The following is a 13,902-nucleotide window of genomic DNA, read 5'->3' on the forward strand; positions in this document are numbered from 1 at the left end:
CTGGATTTTCTATCTGTCTGTGCTCAAAGGGACAGTTCAACAGGAGCCTTTACGAGTGCCAATGTTCTCCTGGGCCATGCAAGCTCCCTCTTAGACTGTGCTCCTCCAGCACCAGAGAGACTGTGGCTGCTTTTACACAAACACATCAGGTGCACTTCTCTTGCACAACAGAGTGGGAATTGGCTCTGAAGCTGGGAGTTATTGTCTCATCCGTTGGGAAACTCAGCAAAGACTGTGCAGCTGTGGCATGGGAGAACTGGCAGAGTTCACTGCTCTTGCCATTTATGCATTCTTCAAATCGAAAGTTACTGCTTAAGGGCCTCTGCTGTGATACTGTCACAGACAAACATCATGGCATTTTAAAGGCATTTGAAAAAAAGAAAACACAACAAAACACAACCAAAACAAAACACTCCCACTTTTTATCCTTTTCCTGTACTCCTCACAAAATCTTGACCTCTGTCACTGAGCACTTAGAGAAGAAAAGATGTTGTTCAGAGATTCATTAAAAATCCACTACTTGCTGCAAACTACAAATAATTATACAGCACTGTAAAGTAGAATAATAGCAAGTCTGACATTTCTGATTGACTTCTTTCCCTTCCTTGCTTCACATGGTGACCTCTAACTGTTCTTCTGCAACTACAGCACGTTAAAGCACCGTGACTCTCTTTTGCTCTGCACAGCATTCATGTGCTATACCTGCTCTTCACTGTATCTGTCTTGAAGCATCGCCTGGACTTTTTCCAAATTGCACTTCACTTCCTTCAGCTTCAAGGAAAGCGCCTCTGTCTCTTGTTGGTACTGTGCACTACCTCCACAATCTTTCCATAAAGAAAGGACATTCTGTTCAATCTCTGATAACACCACCTAAAAGGGACAGCAGTCAATTATTCATTCTTAGAAGTACAACGCTCCTTTCCTGTTAACATTCTGAAGGCAATGCTCACACTTCCCCTGTCTGAAAAGAACAGAAACATACAGGCAAAAAGAGAAGTAGCTGCAAACGCGCTAGAAATTCTCCAATATAGTATCTTTTGATTCTGAACAATTAAATAAAACGTTTTCAAACAACAGCTTCTTCAGGGAAGTTATATTAACTCAGATATGGCGTAATAAAAGGGGACAGCAGAAACGATAGACTCCATTTGGATGCAACCAAGAAGGCAACACACCCCAATGGGGGAGAAGGAGGCAGTGCACAGACCGCTCGCATCACGCTTTGGGAGGAATCATGCTCAATTAATGTTAATTATTAATGTTATTAATGTTGTTGAATTGATGTTACCATGTGTCAGCCAGGCCATTGTAAACTGTTGGGGTCTAGTTTTGATTCAAGCTGCTATAAATCCAAGTGCATCTCTGCATTATTTTAAACTCATGTTTTTAAGGTGACCTGGAGACAGGTGCCGTGACTCAACTGCAATACATTAACTGCTTTACACCAAAAAAATATTCCTTTTTTTTTTCTAGCTGATTTATCATGATGAGATCAATGAAGAATTGCTTTTTAATAGAGGATTCAAACTGTACTAAGCCACGTTTCTGAAAATAATCCAAAGAACCCAAAGCTTTAAAAATACTCAAGTTCTACCTATATCCCCCCCAGGTGCATAAAGATCCCTATTCTAAAAATAGGTATTTTATCTCAGCCCTTGGAAAGTTGCACCTGAAACTGAAGCCAAGGGGTTATCTGTTTTCTGCACAGTGTAATGAAGCCAATTAAGCGAGGAGGGAAGCAGGAAGCGTAGCTTTTCTGCAGACACACACCCCCACCCAGGGAAGGGCAACTTGTTTGGATGGCAGCAGCAAACTGCCCCCTCCGTCTTACCTCGCAATCAGCCAGCTTCTGTTCCACCATCTGCTGCATTTTGGGGGTCTGGGGGTCTGACCCCAAGGACACTTTAGTTTTGTCTAGGCATTCTTCCAGCTCAGCAACCTGGGCCTGGCACACCTGGAGGATCGTTTCTGGCTCAGGCCTACCACCATCCACCGCTTCAGGAGGCAGCGTGTCACTCTGAAGCAAAGCACATGAAAGAAACACAATTATCTAGATGGGGCTTTTTTTTCTTTTTTTTTTTTTTTCCTTTTTCTTTCCCCTCCCCTTACCAGTGGGAAATGTTTTAGCTTTCACACTCACAGAGCTCTGAAAGAACTCTGGCCACCGCCGTTCCCAGACTAAACGAGAAAAGAAAAAAAAAAAAAAAAAAAGAAAGAAGGAAAAGAGAAAAAGAAAGGGAAACTCAGCAGCCAGGCGATGCCGGATCTGGTGTAACAGGTTTCCAGCAGGGATCTGCATTCGCACAGGTATACCTGAGCGCACAGGATGTGGGATGACTCACCATTAACCAGTTCTCCCCTGAGGAAAGATGTTTTTCTCTGGGAGTTAGATGTAAAAATGAAGCAGTTTAAAGCTGCAAAGCAAGCGTTTGGGCAACGCTTACAAGCTACTTGCATGTTCGATTCCAACAGTCAAATATGCTTTATTCGGGCTTTATGTCACACAGAAAAAATTGGTGTATTTTTAAGTATGTCCTGTTATCCTGGTTTGAGGTAAAACAGAACTAATTTTCTGTTCAGTAGTTTTACCTTTTTAGCTGGGCCTCTTCTAACTAACTACACTCTGAAAATTAACAGCATATTGTTCAGAAACTGCTCACTCTCACAGTGATAAGACCTGATTATACCAAGGGATGGTGGGCAGAGAGGCTCCTGCTTATACTTAGTGCCGTAACAACCAAGGTCAGGTAAATTCGTTATTTGCCCCGTTAGAGGGTTGGAAGCGGAAAAGCGTAGAGGGGTCACATCAGTGGGGAGGAGGGGACAGGAGAGGTGACCCCAAACCTGACCAACAGGGTGTTCCATCCCATCTGCCCCATGCTCAGTGTAAAAGCTGAGGGATCAAAGGGTCAACTCTCTTCCTTCAATGGCTGATGTCTGAGGAGGACCTTGTCTGTTCGTCTGCCTTTGATCCTGATCCGAGCATTCCTGACTCCAGATCCAGAATCCAGCTCCTGTCCATCACCGAGTCCAGCCTGGGACTTCCCCAGTGCCTGCTGGTGACGTGATCGTTATCCTGGGAGCTTGATACGGTTTTGTATATACTGTATACTTTTTTTTCCCTTTTCTTATTATTATTTATTATTTCATTATTTATTAATATTTTCATTAAAGTAGTTTAGTTTTTTCTAAACTCATAAATCTCTTTTATCTCTCCTCTCTTCCTGAGAAGGGGGGAGGGAGGGGCCATCTGTCCTTCTGATTGGTCAATCCGGTCAAAACCACGACACCTGTGTAATTCTTTATACTTATAATAAGTAGTAATTATTAAAGTAAATTTTCTATAATAACGAGAAGTCTAAAGTTCTTGGAGATATCAGCAGTCGCTTGGAAGGCTGTACCGGGTATGTAAACACCTCCAACACATGCCGATACCAGTACTTGGTAAGAAGATCAAGCACAACACCACAAGAACAAAACTACCTGGACGCTCCCACAGCTCTAGAGCATACATTCAGGCAACCGAGATGGTGTCAGTGGTAGCACCCAAGCTCCACGTTAAAATGAGATTCGGCAGAAAAACAGAGAGCAAAAAAGCATTGTTTCAGCTATCAATGTCTTACTTTAATCATTCCTGTTCTTGTTTGTCTCTAAGACGATCAGACAGTGGAACAGGCTGCCCAGGGAGGTGGTTGAGTCACCATCCCTGAATGTGTTTCAGAGTCGCTTAGATGTGGTGTTGGGGGATATGGTGTAGGGGAGAACTTTGTAGAGTGGGGTTGATGGTTGGACTCAATGTTCCCAAGAGTCTTTTCCAACCTGAATATGATTCTATAAGATAGTATGGGACACCGTCACTAAACACAAAAGTAAATCTGAGTATACAGATCCCAGAGCAGATATGGCTACATGTCTGCTGAGGTATACATGACTGAAAAAATAAAAAAGTACCAGTTTACTTCAAGTTCCACCTAAAATTTCCAGCTCTAGTTCTAAGCCTGTTTGTTTTAGTTAATTCAGTTAAATACCAAAACATTACACATATATAATACTGTGCATGACAACCTTTCGTCACACATGGATGTGTACATAAGGATTTAGTTTACACTTACGGCATGCCCGGCCACTCCCCAGCCAGACAATGTTCCTGTAATAAACTCAGTCCCCTTCCTCTACAGAAATAGGAACTCAGATATATAGTCAAATTAGTTGAATAAAACAAACTGGTATCACCTGTGCAGGTGTTCATGCACATGGCACGCATTTGTGCGCCGAGACCATGGAGATGCCACAAAGTGGACAATTACAGTGGCACAACTAAAATACAGTAGAATGACAGAACGGTTTAGGTTGGAAGGGTCCTTTAAAGGAGCAGGGACATCTTTCACTAGATCAGGTTGCTCAGGGTCCCATTCAACCTGACCCTGAATGTTTCTAGGGATGGGGCACCCCCCATATCCCCCATTACCACCTCTCTGGGCAACCTGTTCCAGTGTTTCACCACCCACAGAGTAAAAAATGTCTTCCTTGTATCTAGTCTAAATCTACCTTTATTTAGTTTAAAACCATTATTCCTTGTCCTATCTCAACAGGCCCTGCTAAAAAGTCTGTCTCCATCTTTCTTATAAGCCCCCTTTAAGTACTGAAAAGTCGTAATAAGGTTTTTTTAATAAGGCACTTTCCCAGGGGGTCCTATTGACTAACTCCTCGAAGAGCTGGGAACTCACTTTCCTAAAATTCGGGGTCTTGACTTTACTCTTCACCTGACCCATATCCCTCGGTACTGTGAACTCCACCGGTGTGTGATCACTGCAGCCCAGGCTGCCTCCAATCTTGATATCACCAATGAGCTCACTTGCATTGGTGACCAACAGGTCCAGTAATGCATCTCCTCTGGTGGCGCTGTCTGTTACCTGGCTTAAGAAGTTATCCTCCATGCATTCCAGGAGTCCCCTGGATTGCCTACAGCTCACCGTGCTACTTTTCCAGCAGATGTCAGGATGGTTGAAGTCCACCAGCAGGATGAGAGCCTGCAAGCGTGATGCCTCCTGTGGCTGGAGTAAGAAGGCTTTGTCTATAGGCTCCCCTTGATCAGGCACCCTGTAGTAGACACCAACCACAAGGTGCCCTTTGTTGCCTCAGTCTCTAAATTCTTACTCACAAGCTTTCAACCTGCTTGTGGCTATTCTTCAGAGACAGCTCTTCACAATCTATCCACTTCTTGACGTAGAGGGCAACCCCTCTATCCATCCTGTCTTGCCTGTTCCTTCTGAACAGGCTGTAGAATCGATAGCTGCATTCCAGTTGTGAGATTCATCCCATCAAGTTCCAGTAATGGCAACTAGGTTGTAGTTTTCTAGTAGCATGGTGGCTTCCAAACCCTCCTGTTTGTTGCCCATGTTGTGTGCATTGGTGTAAAGGCACTCCAGCCGGATTGCTGGCGGTGTCACTTTCTTAGATGGACACCCTTTAATTCCTTTGAGATATTTCCATGGTGTTTCCCTGTTGACTCCTGTTAACTCAGGAGTCCCTGGCTCATCTTCATAAGACTTAGTGTGCTCCAGCGTACCCAGCACTCTCAGAGCAGCAGGCTGAGGGCCCTTGCTAACACCCTCTGGGGGTGCACCTTGGCGTTTCATCCCACAGCTTGTCATGGGCAAGCCTGACAAGCTTAGTTTAAGCCTAGTTTAAAGCTCTGTCAATCAGCCCCACTAGCTCACCAGCAAAGATCCTCTTCCTCCTTTGAGAAAGGTGAATCTCATCCTGAGCCAATATAAGAGACAACTTGTAATTTCCGCTAAACAAAGCAGCTTGAATGTCTCAAACACTCGCAAGTACCTTCTGCTCAAGGAACTGATAAGGCTGACACCCGCTCATCTCTTGTGTGATTCATGAGAGAGAGAAAAAAACCTCATCCTCCAGGCACGAGGAGGACAGTCTTAGACAAAGAGAATCACCCTGTTTTTTCTCTCCTGCAGGACTACCTGTTTCTTCAGAAAGATGCTATACCTGGTGGCGACCTCTGCCTCCGTTATCCGTGAAACGCATATTAAAGTTCACGCCCCTGCATACGCTAACGAAGATTATCGAAATCACGCTAAACATATATGACCGTAGCTCTCATCTCCCAACCAAAATCATGCTACATGCTACTCCTAGGGGTGGGCAAACAAAAAAGGGGGAAGACTTTCCCTGGAGAGAATTTTTTGCCTGGGAAGTTTTTTTTTCCTGAAGAGATTTTCCCCTGGGGATACACAGAAGAGTGCTCTTACGGCAACAACCCCTGTCAGCTGGACCAAGCTGGAACCAGGACAGCTTCACCTCTCTCTCTCGATCTCTTCTTCTCTATCCCTTTGTTTCTATTATTTTCCTTTTCTCTTTTCTTTCAAAGGAGTAACACAGGGCGTACCGTACTGCTTGTCACAACTCATTGTATATCTGTTATTAAGTACCACTTGCCATAATTTGTTGTATACCTGTTGCTAAGTAATGCAAGGCATACCTTACCGCTTGCCATAATTTGTTATATACCTAACCAATTATTGTGGACCTAGTTAAGACATATATTAATCACTGTGGGAATCTAATAAATGTTTGTATACGGACCTTGAGAGTTGTCTCACCTTAGTGCACACTGCTGGGAATTTGTGAATCTGAGTCACTTACCCCCTCCTGCCCCCTTTGCTGAGTGGGATGTGACAGCCAACAAGCCTGGTGTTGTGTAGGCCATCCCATCACCAAAAACCCCAAAACTGTGGTGGTGACACCAGCCACATAGCCATGTATTTACAGACTGGGTCCATGTTCTTCTTCCACAACTGGAAGGATAGAGGAAAAAATAACCTGAGCTCCACATTCTCTTACCAGTTACCCCAAGACCCTGAAGTCTCTTTTGATTGCCCTTGCACTTCGTGTTGCGGTTTCACCACCACCCACACGGAAGAGTAACAGTGGGTAATAGTCTGAGGGCTGAACCAGGCTAGGAAGTTTCCTAGTGACATCTCTGACCCAGGCCCCAGGGTGGTAGCAGACTTCCCTAAGAGGAGGGACTGCCTGACATATTGGACCCTCTGTTTTCCTCAGAAGGGAGTCACCCACAACTACAACCCGTCTTTTCTTCCTCATCCTGTAATTCAAACGTTTCTCTGGATCCTAAATTGTGTTTTAGGCCGCTATCACTGAATTAGGAAGCAGGTATGTTTGTATGGGAGGGACAAAATGCCACAGGGAGGAAATGGTATCATTTAGCAATCACTAAGAGAATAGAAATTATTTAATTTTAGCATGCAGTTAAGCTCTAAATGGAGAACATAATCGACTTCATAGATCTCTACACATACACACATCTCTAGGGAAAACAAATAGATTTATCATGTATAAAAATAAATGTCTCCTCCCTTCTACTACAAGGAGCTGTGTAGGTATGGAAATGTCACAGTACAGAAAAACACTGAAGTGGATAAGATGTTGCGAGCAAAACAGCCGCCTGGTAGGGGTTGAGAAAGGAGGCCTTCTCTAAAAAACTTGTCTGCTTGAGTGGAGAAGGACCCTGGGTCACAGACTGACAGCACTCTCTCCACAGAGTTGCTGCATCCAGCTCAAGGAACTGCTCCACTGAACTTCTGTATCACTGGGTCCCACAGGCTCTGGACACCCTTGAAGACAAGATGCTGACAAAGTACAGCGGTGGCACATAGAGGTGCCAGGAGGGTGTATGCTGTCTTGTAAGGCTCCTGGAAACCCAAAAAGTTCAGCTGGAGGTTAAATCTCTTAAACACTGGTGTCTAAAATCCCATTATCCTCAATGGAGCGTGCAGCCAGGGGTTCAGCTCAGCCTAACACGGACAAGCGTTCGCTGTGCTTGTGCGCTGCAGTGACTATGTCTCCTGTGGCTGCAAAGGGAGCTTAGACATGTCCTGCACACACAGAGACCAACAGTACCACAGTGCAGCAGAGAGAAACAACACTGGGAAATCACACGTACAACTACATCATACATAATATGCTCCCATAAGGCTATTTCTTTAATACCAGTACAGAATATATTGTGCTGCTGGCTGGGTTTTAATAGTTTTTTGTGGTTTTTTAGCTATAAATTAAAGGTTAAGCATGATGGAAGGGGAGATAAACTGACCTGGGGGCCTGCTCCTGCCTCAGGCAATGACAGATTCTGTCTTCTTCCACGCTCTAAACCCAGGGAGAGCTGAGGCTGCCCTGCTACCAAGTCTGCTACTCTGGAGCACTCACGTCTGTCTCCATACGCTCTTTTGTATATAACCTGTAGACTGTATATAACCTATAGACTGTATATAACCTATAGCCCACTCCTCCCTTAGCCTGTGCATACCTTCCACAAAACAACAACATATAGGAGTGTCGATCTCCTTAATTTCTCCTTTAACTGCCACTGAAAAATCCCCTAGTTGATGTACGTTTACATCATGCCTGTATGAAAGCCATGCCTCCATTCATGCCTGTACGAAAGCCAGCATCTCACGTCCTGAAAGCACTCTGGTTTGTTCCCTAGTAAAGTGCGTTTTCAACAACCAAATCAAAATGTATTTATTATCACCCAAAGCAGCAATATGAAGAGGCCCACAAAGGGTTGTAGGTGTCCTACCATATCATAAATACTGCAACAAATTCCTGTAGCGTGATTGTAACAAAACGGGGCCTCTGCTCACTAGGGAGGTCATACAACAAGCTCAGGTCACCTTGTTCAGCCTACTTCATGCCTTCAAACTCACCATAGCTTGACTGCCATCACCTGTGCCAGGGTCTTCAGTGCTCTGCAAAGGTTGCATAGATGTTTCCTTACCATGTGCACTGTGTGACTGCATTATCTCATCAGCATCCTGTAAAGAGAGAGGCAACAGTGGAAATACTTGTATCATTATTGCCTTGTTCGCTAGAGAAGCCTCAAAGGGCAGCAGCCACTCAAGCTGCAGTGGTCCTGACCTAAGAGTATTCACAGAGGAGAAGTCCTCTTATGCCTGTAACTTTGATATAGAGAAACTAACAATTGCAGCTATCACAACATTATTGAGACACCATGAAGAACAGCATGCCTCCAAAATTGTAGCCAATTGGGTGTCTTAGATGCCGATCTTCTCAGGTACAAAGAGAATCTCTTCCACAAATCATCCCCTAACAAAATGCACATTTTGCAGCCTTTCTAGGAATTAGCAAAACAAATGAGAATCCTATAATCATAATTTGGGTTGGAAGGGATGTTTAAAGGTCATCTAGTCCAACCGCCCTGCAATAAGCAGGGACATCTTCAACTAGATCAGGTAGCTCAGAGCCCCGTCCAACCTGACCTTGAATGTTTCCAGGGATGGGGCTGCTTCGCTGCTTCCAAACGTGCATTTCTATCTTTGAGGTTTTTGTCTGTCTAGAAGAAACTAATATAGAATCATAGAATTATTTAGGTTGGAAAAGACCCTTAAGGTAATTGAGTCCAACCAGTATGTGCAACAGGAAAAGAGATTTAGAACAGCAAAATTTAGTGTGATATGGAAGGGGGAGGATCAGAATAAGGCCATCATGTCCTGAGTTTCTACAGTTCTCTTGCTCTGCAGACTTCAGCAATACCTAGGACTTGTGCAGCTCTTTTCCCATCCCCATGGAGATAACCTTTAGTGCATTACCTGAATGATGCCATCCGACAAGGTACCAGAAGACCAGGAGGTCGCACTGTCTTCCTTGTGCCTTTCACCATCTCTTTCTGAAGGCCAAAAGCTTATATCTTTCTCTGTCACTGTACTTCCCTTTGAAAGCAGTAACAGTTCAACATTAGCTTGTGATCAGGAAGCCCAGATATTCTTTCAGGCAATGTAAATTACTGCAAACCTTTAGTAACCCCTTGCTCTTTTTCTGCCTTGTTTATCTATCTTATTGCGTTTCCCAAATCCCACCTCTTCCCTTGCTCTACAGCTCTGCAAGATGAATGGCAGCTGGAAGACACTGACAGTTTTTTCTAGACATCTCAGAGTATCCTCAATTTTTCACGCTACTTTAAAAAAATTAAAAATTACAAGAAACAGCCTTGCTCCTGTTCTGTCCCCTAAAAAGTCCTCTAAGTAAAGAAAACTGTACCAACGAAGCTGCAGAATCAGAAACCTTGAAACTGAAATGCTTTGATCAGAGTAGTAAGACAGCACCTCTATCCAAGCTGTTTGGACATTTTTGCGCTGTCTAGCCATGGAGTTTCATCCTTGCCTAACCTAAAGCAACCTGTCCAATACTCTTATCACCTCTTTGTGACACTTCCTTTTGATTCTTGTGGCAAGGATGCAGCAAAAAAGGCTAATTACCCATAGCGAAGACTTCAGAGAAATGGAGACTCTTCAAAACTTGGTTAAGGCCACAGTCCCTCCCAGGAGATGCAGATGACAGTAGCTGGTCACTACCAGCCTAGGCAGTCTGTGAACTGCTTGCAAGTGGGTAGCTAGGCTACAAGCTCACCAGCACTTCTGCACATTCCTGATTTCATTCAAATACATCCCGTTTAGTCCCTAGGCTGCAGGAAAGCGTGCAAAGGTTCATGGATTTTTCTTTGGTTGTTTAAGTTTTAGCACTTCAGAGGCTGCCTGAAGCCTACCCCCACATAGAAATACAAGCATTTAGGCTCATATTTTGCCACTAACACTTCCATAAGGCGGGTACTACTGGATAAGCAATCCCACATCACAGAATGAGGTGCTGTGTCGTATTGGTACTGTAATACTGATAGACTGGCTCAAGGGAAAATTCTTAGTGCCCTGGAGTGGTAACAGATATTTCAATTTGTTCTGAAGTATTTTGGATTTACACATTTTTCATAATTCGTCCTGTAGCAAAATCTTATATATTACACATACTGCTGTATATATAAGATATATACTGAACTCACCTTGCTGTGGGAAGAGCAGTCTTCTGATTCTTCATCTAAAGACGGTAGAAGAGGCATCATTCCTCTTTTTTTCAACTACAAAAACACACACAAAGAGACAATCCAGTTATTCATGACAAGAACAGTAAAAGCCTCTTTTCTGCCTGTAAACCAAAAGAAAGTTACCATTTGGTGTCCAATTTTGGAGAAGCACTGAACACCTCCCACCCTACATTAACGTAATTGAAAGCTGCAGGTACTGAGCACCTCTGAAAACTGGGACTTTTCTCTGCACTGTAACATTTCAACATCACAGCTATAATTGGGATACATTTTATTTTGCTCCATGAATACAATTTACCAAAAATCTCGGAACAACTGATTATCAACAAAACTACACATCGAGCATTTTGCTGTTGGCTGCTTGATGCGAACTTCATGTTGTATCTGTTCATGCTAAAAAATAGCCAGGGGCACACATCTCTCCCGCCTTCTCCTAGACGTGTATGATACTCAGTCCCACTGGGACCACTCAGAAGCACCAAGGAGAGGAGAAGTAGTACTGATTCACAGCTGCAGGGGCGCTCCTCTCAGGTGCTACTCCTCCTGGAGGAAGAAGGGCTATTTACCTTCCTTCTTTGGCTCTCAGGTAAGTGATCACAACGTAGTGCTCCACTTACCTGATGACCAGAAACATCAGTCCCAATCAAGTCACTTTGTGCTAAGACAGAGGCTGTGGGTTCATCTCCTGATTCAGGCACTTCTTGCTGTAAGCGCTGGTGAAGCTCTGACATTGAGTTCTTCATCCCGGTGAGGATATCTTCCTTTCTTTGGCACAGCTTTATGATTTCTTCTTTTACAGCTTCCATTTCTCCCTAAGAAGTAACAACATCTGTCAGCATCCATTTTTCTTACTTAACCAAACAGTAAAGTAACAGGTGATACCAGTGATGTATCTTACTGGGACTGGGGCTATTTGCCCTTTTTCCTTTTTCGGCGCATTGGGGCAGTTCCCCATTGCCACTGCAGGAGATATCCAGACACATGCAAGACAGCAGCCACAGGTTCAGCAACAGGACAGCACTTGCCGCCTGTAATGCAGAAGTCAGTAGTCTGGAAGGAAATGTGAAAGGCTGGATAACTAATTCTAACTAGGTCCTGCATAGCCATGGGAATACGAGTTTCCTTCAGGACAGAGGGAATGCAGCTGGGTTACATTACTTTGTGTGTCAGAGCAGGTGATGCTACTTCCAACTACCTTCTCTGGCACCTGACACAAACCACTTGAGATAGCCTTGATGAGGGCAAAGACAGCAATGAGGGTAGCTCAGGGCTAAGTCTTCTCTGCTGAAGCTGGCCTAAAAGAAGGAAAAATAAACCATTCGATGGGTTTTACTGACGTGGCTATGGACAAAACTATCCTATGTATTTCAATGTGATATTGGGAGTAATGGCCCCTAGAAAAGTACAAGGAAAATATTTAATGTTCTGCAGGGATTAAACAATAACCCAAGTAACTCTACACTAAGAAAGGGGGAAATAAATATGTCTTGGTCTCCTCCCTGGCCATGACTATTGCTCTAGCTGGTGTACGGCTTTCTGCTACTGCCTTTTCTTACCACCCAGTCTCCGGGTGAGCAAAGAAAGCACAACAAATCAGAGAGTAAGACGGGGCAAGGAATAAAATGCCCTACTCCATTACTGAATGCTAAAGCTCTTTGAAGCATTGTTGCTAGCTCAGAAAACTGAAACATGGCTAAATATTCCACTGCACGCTGGGCTCAGTCCACCAGAGCAAGCTTTGGTGCTAGGCTTAAAACAATAACAGCACGCTCTGTCATGGTGTGAATAATGCTATGCAAGTAATAATCTGCGACAGATGAAAGCAGTAAGGTTGTTGGTTCTGTTTTGACTGCAGCTTCTTCTGTTAATAACGCTAGTGTGGTTGCATGATGGGAAAGAAAATTTTCAAAGGACACAGGAACTCTACTCAGACAAGGATGTTTTTTCCTTTTGTACACTCAAAAACACAAGGGAAAATATTTGACAAGTAGAGGAAAGAAAAAGTCATTGGAATGAAGAAACAGACATCCATAATAATTTGACATACTTTTATAAATGTCCATTAAGAACATTATCTCTATTTGTTTCATTGCAGGAAGAGACTTTACAGCATATATTTACCAGTTACTGCTCTGCAAACTTAGCTAGCCAAAAACCTCCTCAGAAGCCAAATCTTCATTAACATCACTTCTTCATCTGAAGCCCCTCAATAAGGTGGGCAATTCCATTGCCACTTCCGTTCATTAAATGCTACAACTGTGAAACAGGTTTTCTTTTAGAACAAGAGCTACGAAACAGAGAGTCCTACACTCAAAGACAAAAATAAGTAAGAATGAGGAAATGAGTCATGCTTAGCACTAGCATCAAGCTTCCAACATCCAACCACCTGAAAAAAGAGCACCTATGTACTTAGTAGCCTGCCGAGTGATTATAGTTATTAGGCAAGTACAATGTATGTGTATTAACTTTATTGCGACTGACTGCAAAAAGCTGAGCACTTCAGAGGCACTTTATAAATAGTTATTACACTTAGTTAGTCATTTCCCGATTTCTGCAGTGCTGTCCTTAAAACACATCTTATTCTTGCATTAAATAATCAATTCACCCATTACAGAAAGCAGCTGACTGCAGGGAGAAAAGCAACAAGCGTTTATCAGTTGATGAAAACACAGTGTGGCAGTGAGGATGAGGAAAGGAGTCTAAAGAATCTAACCCTAACCAGAACTACCAAAAGTACCATTATAAGGTCAGTGATCAAAAATGGACTTAGTCCTCTCCTTATCCCAAGCTGCTACCTCAGTACCATTACTAGGATGCTTAGCATAGGCAAGCAATCAATGCTGCGTATTGTTTCATCAAAACAGCTGTCATGAAAACAGCACTCTGTATTTTCCTTAGAAGTTGAGATAGGTACAAATGACACATCAAAGTCAATAAAAGAGTATATTATGAAAGATATACCCAGC

At 43.4% G+C, this 13,902-nt stretch overlaps 1 protein-coding gene across 1 annotated transcript in view; it reads right to left on the reverse strand.

The window, feature by feature from the left end:
* Positions 1-13,902, reverse strand: part of SYNE2 (spectrin repeat containing nuclear envelope protein 2) — a 197,690-nt gene that overhangs the window by 75,738 nt on the left and 108,050 nt on the right. Inside the window, exons 64-69 of the mRNA XM_074149900.1 lie at positions 11,554-11,748; positions 10,895-10,969; positions 9,651-9,770; positions 8,748-8,855; positions 1,832-2,017; positions 703-870 (exon numbers count right to left, since the gene is read on the reverse strand). Coding sequence (XP_074006001.1) covers positions 703-870; positions 1,832-2,017; positions 8,748-8,855; positions 9,651-9,770; positions 10,895-10,969; positions 11,554-11,748 — 852 coding nt within the window. The remainder of the gene's footprint in view (positions 1-702; positions 871-1,831; positions 2,018-8,747; positions 8,856-9,650; positions 9,771-10,894; positions 10,970-11,553; positions 11,749-13,902) is intronic.

Source organism: Numenius arquata, chromosome 6 (assembly GCF_964106895.1).
Source record: "Numenius arquata chromosome 6, bNumArq3.hap1.1, whole genome shotgun sequence".
NCBI lineage: Eukaryota > Metazoa > Chordata > Aves > Charadriiformes > Scolopacidae > Numenius > Numenius arquata.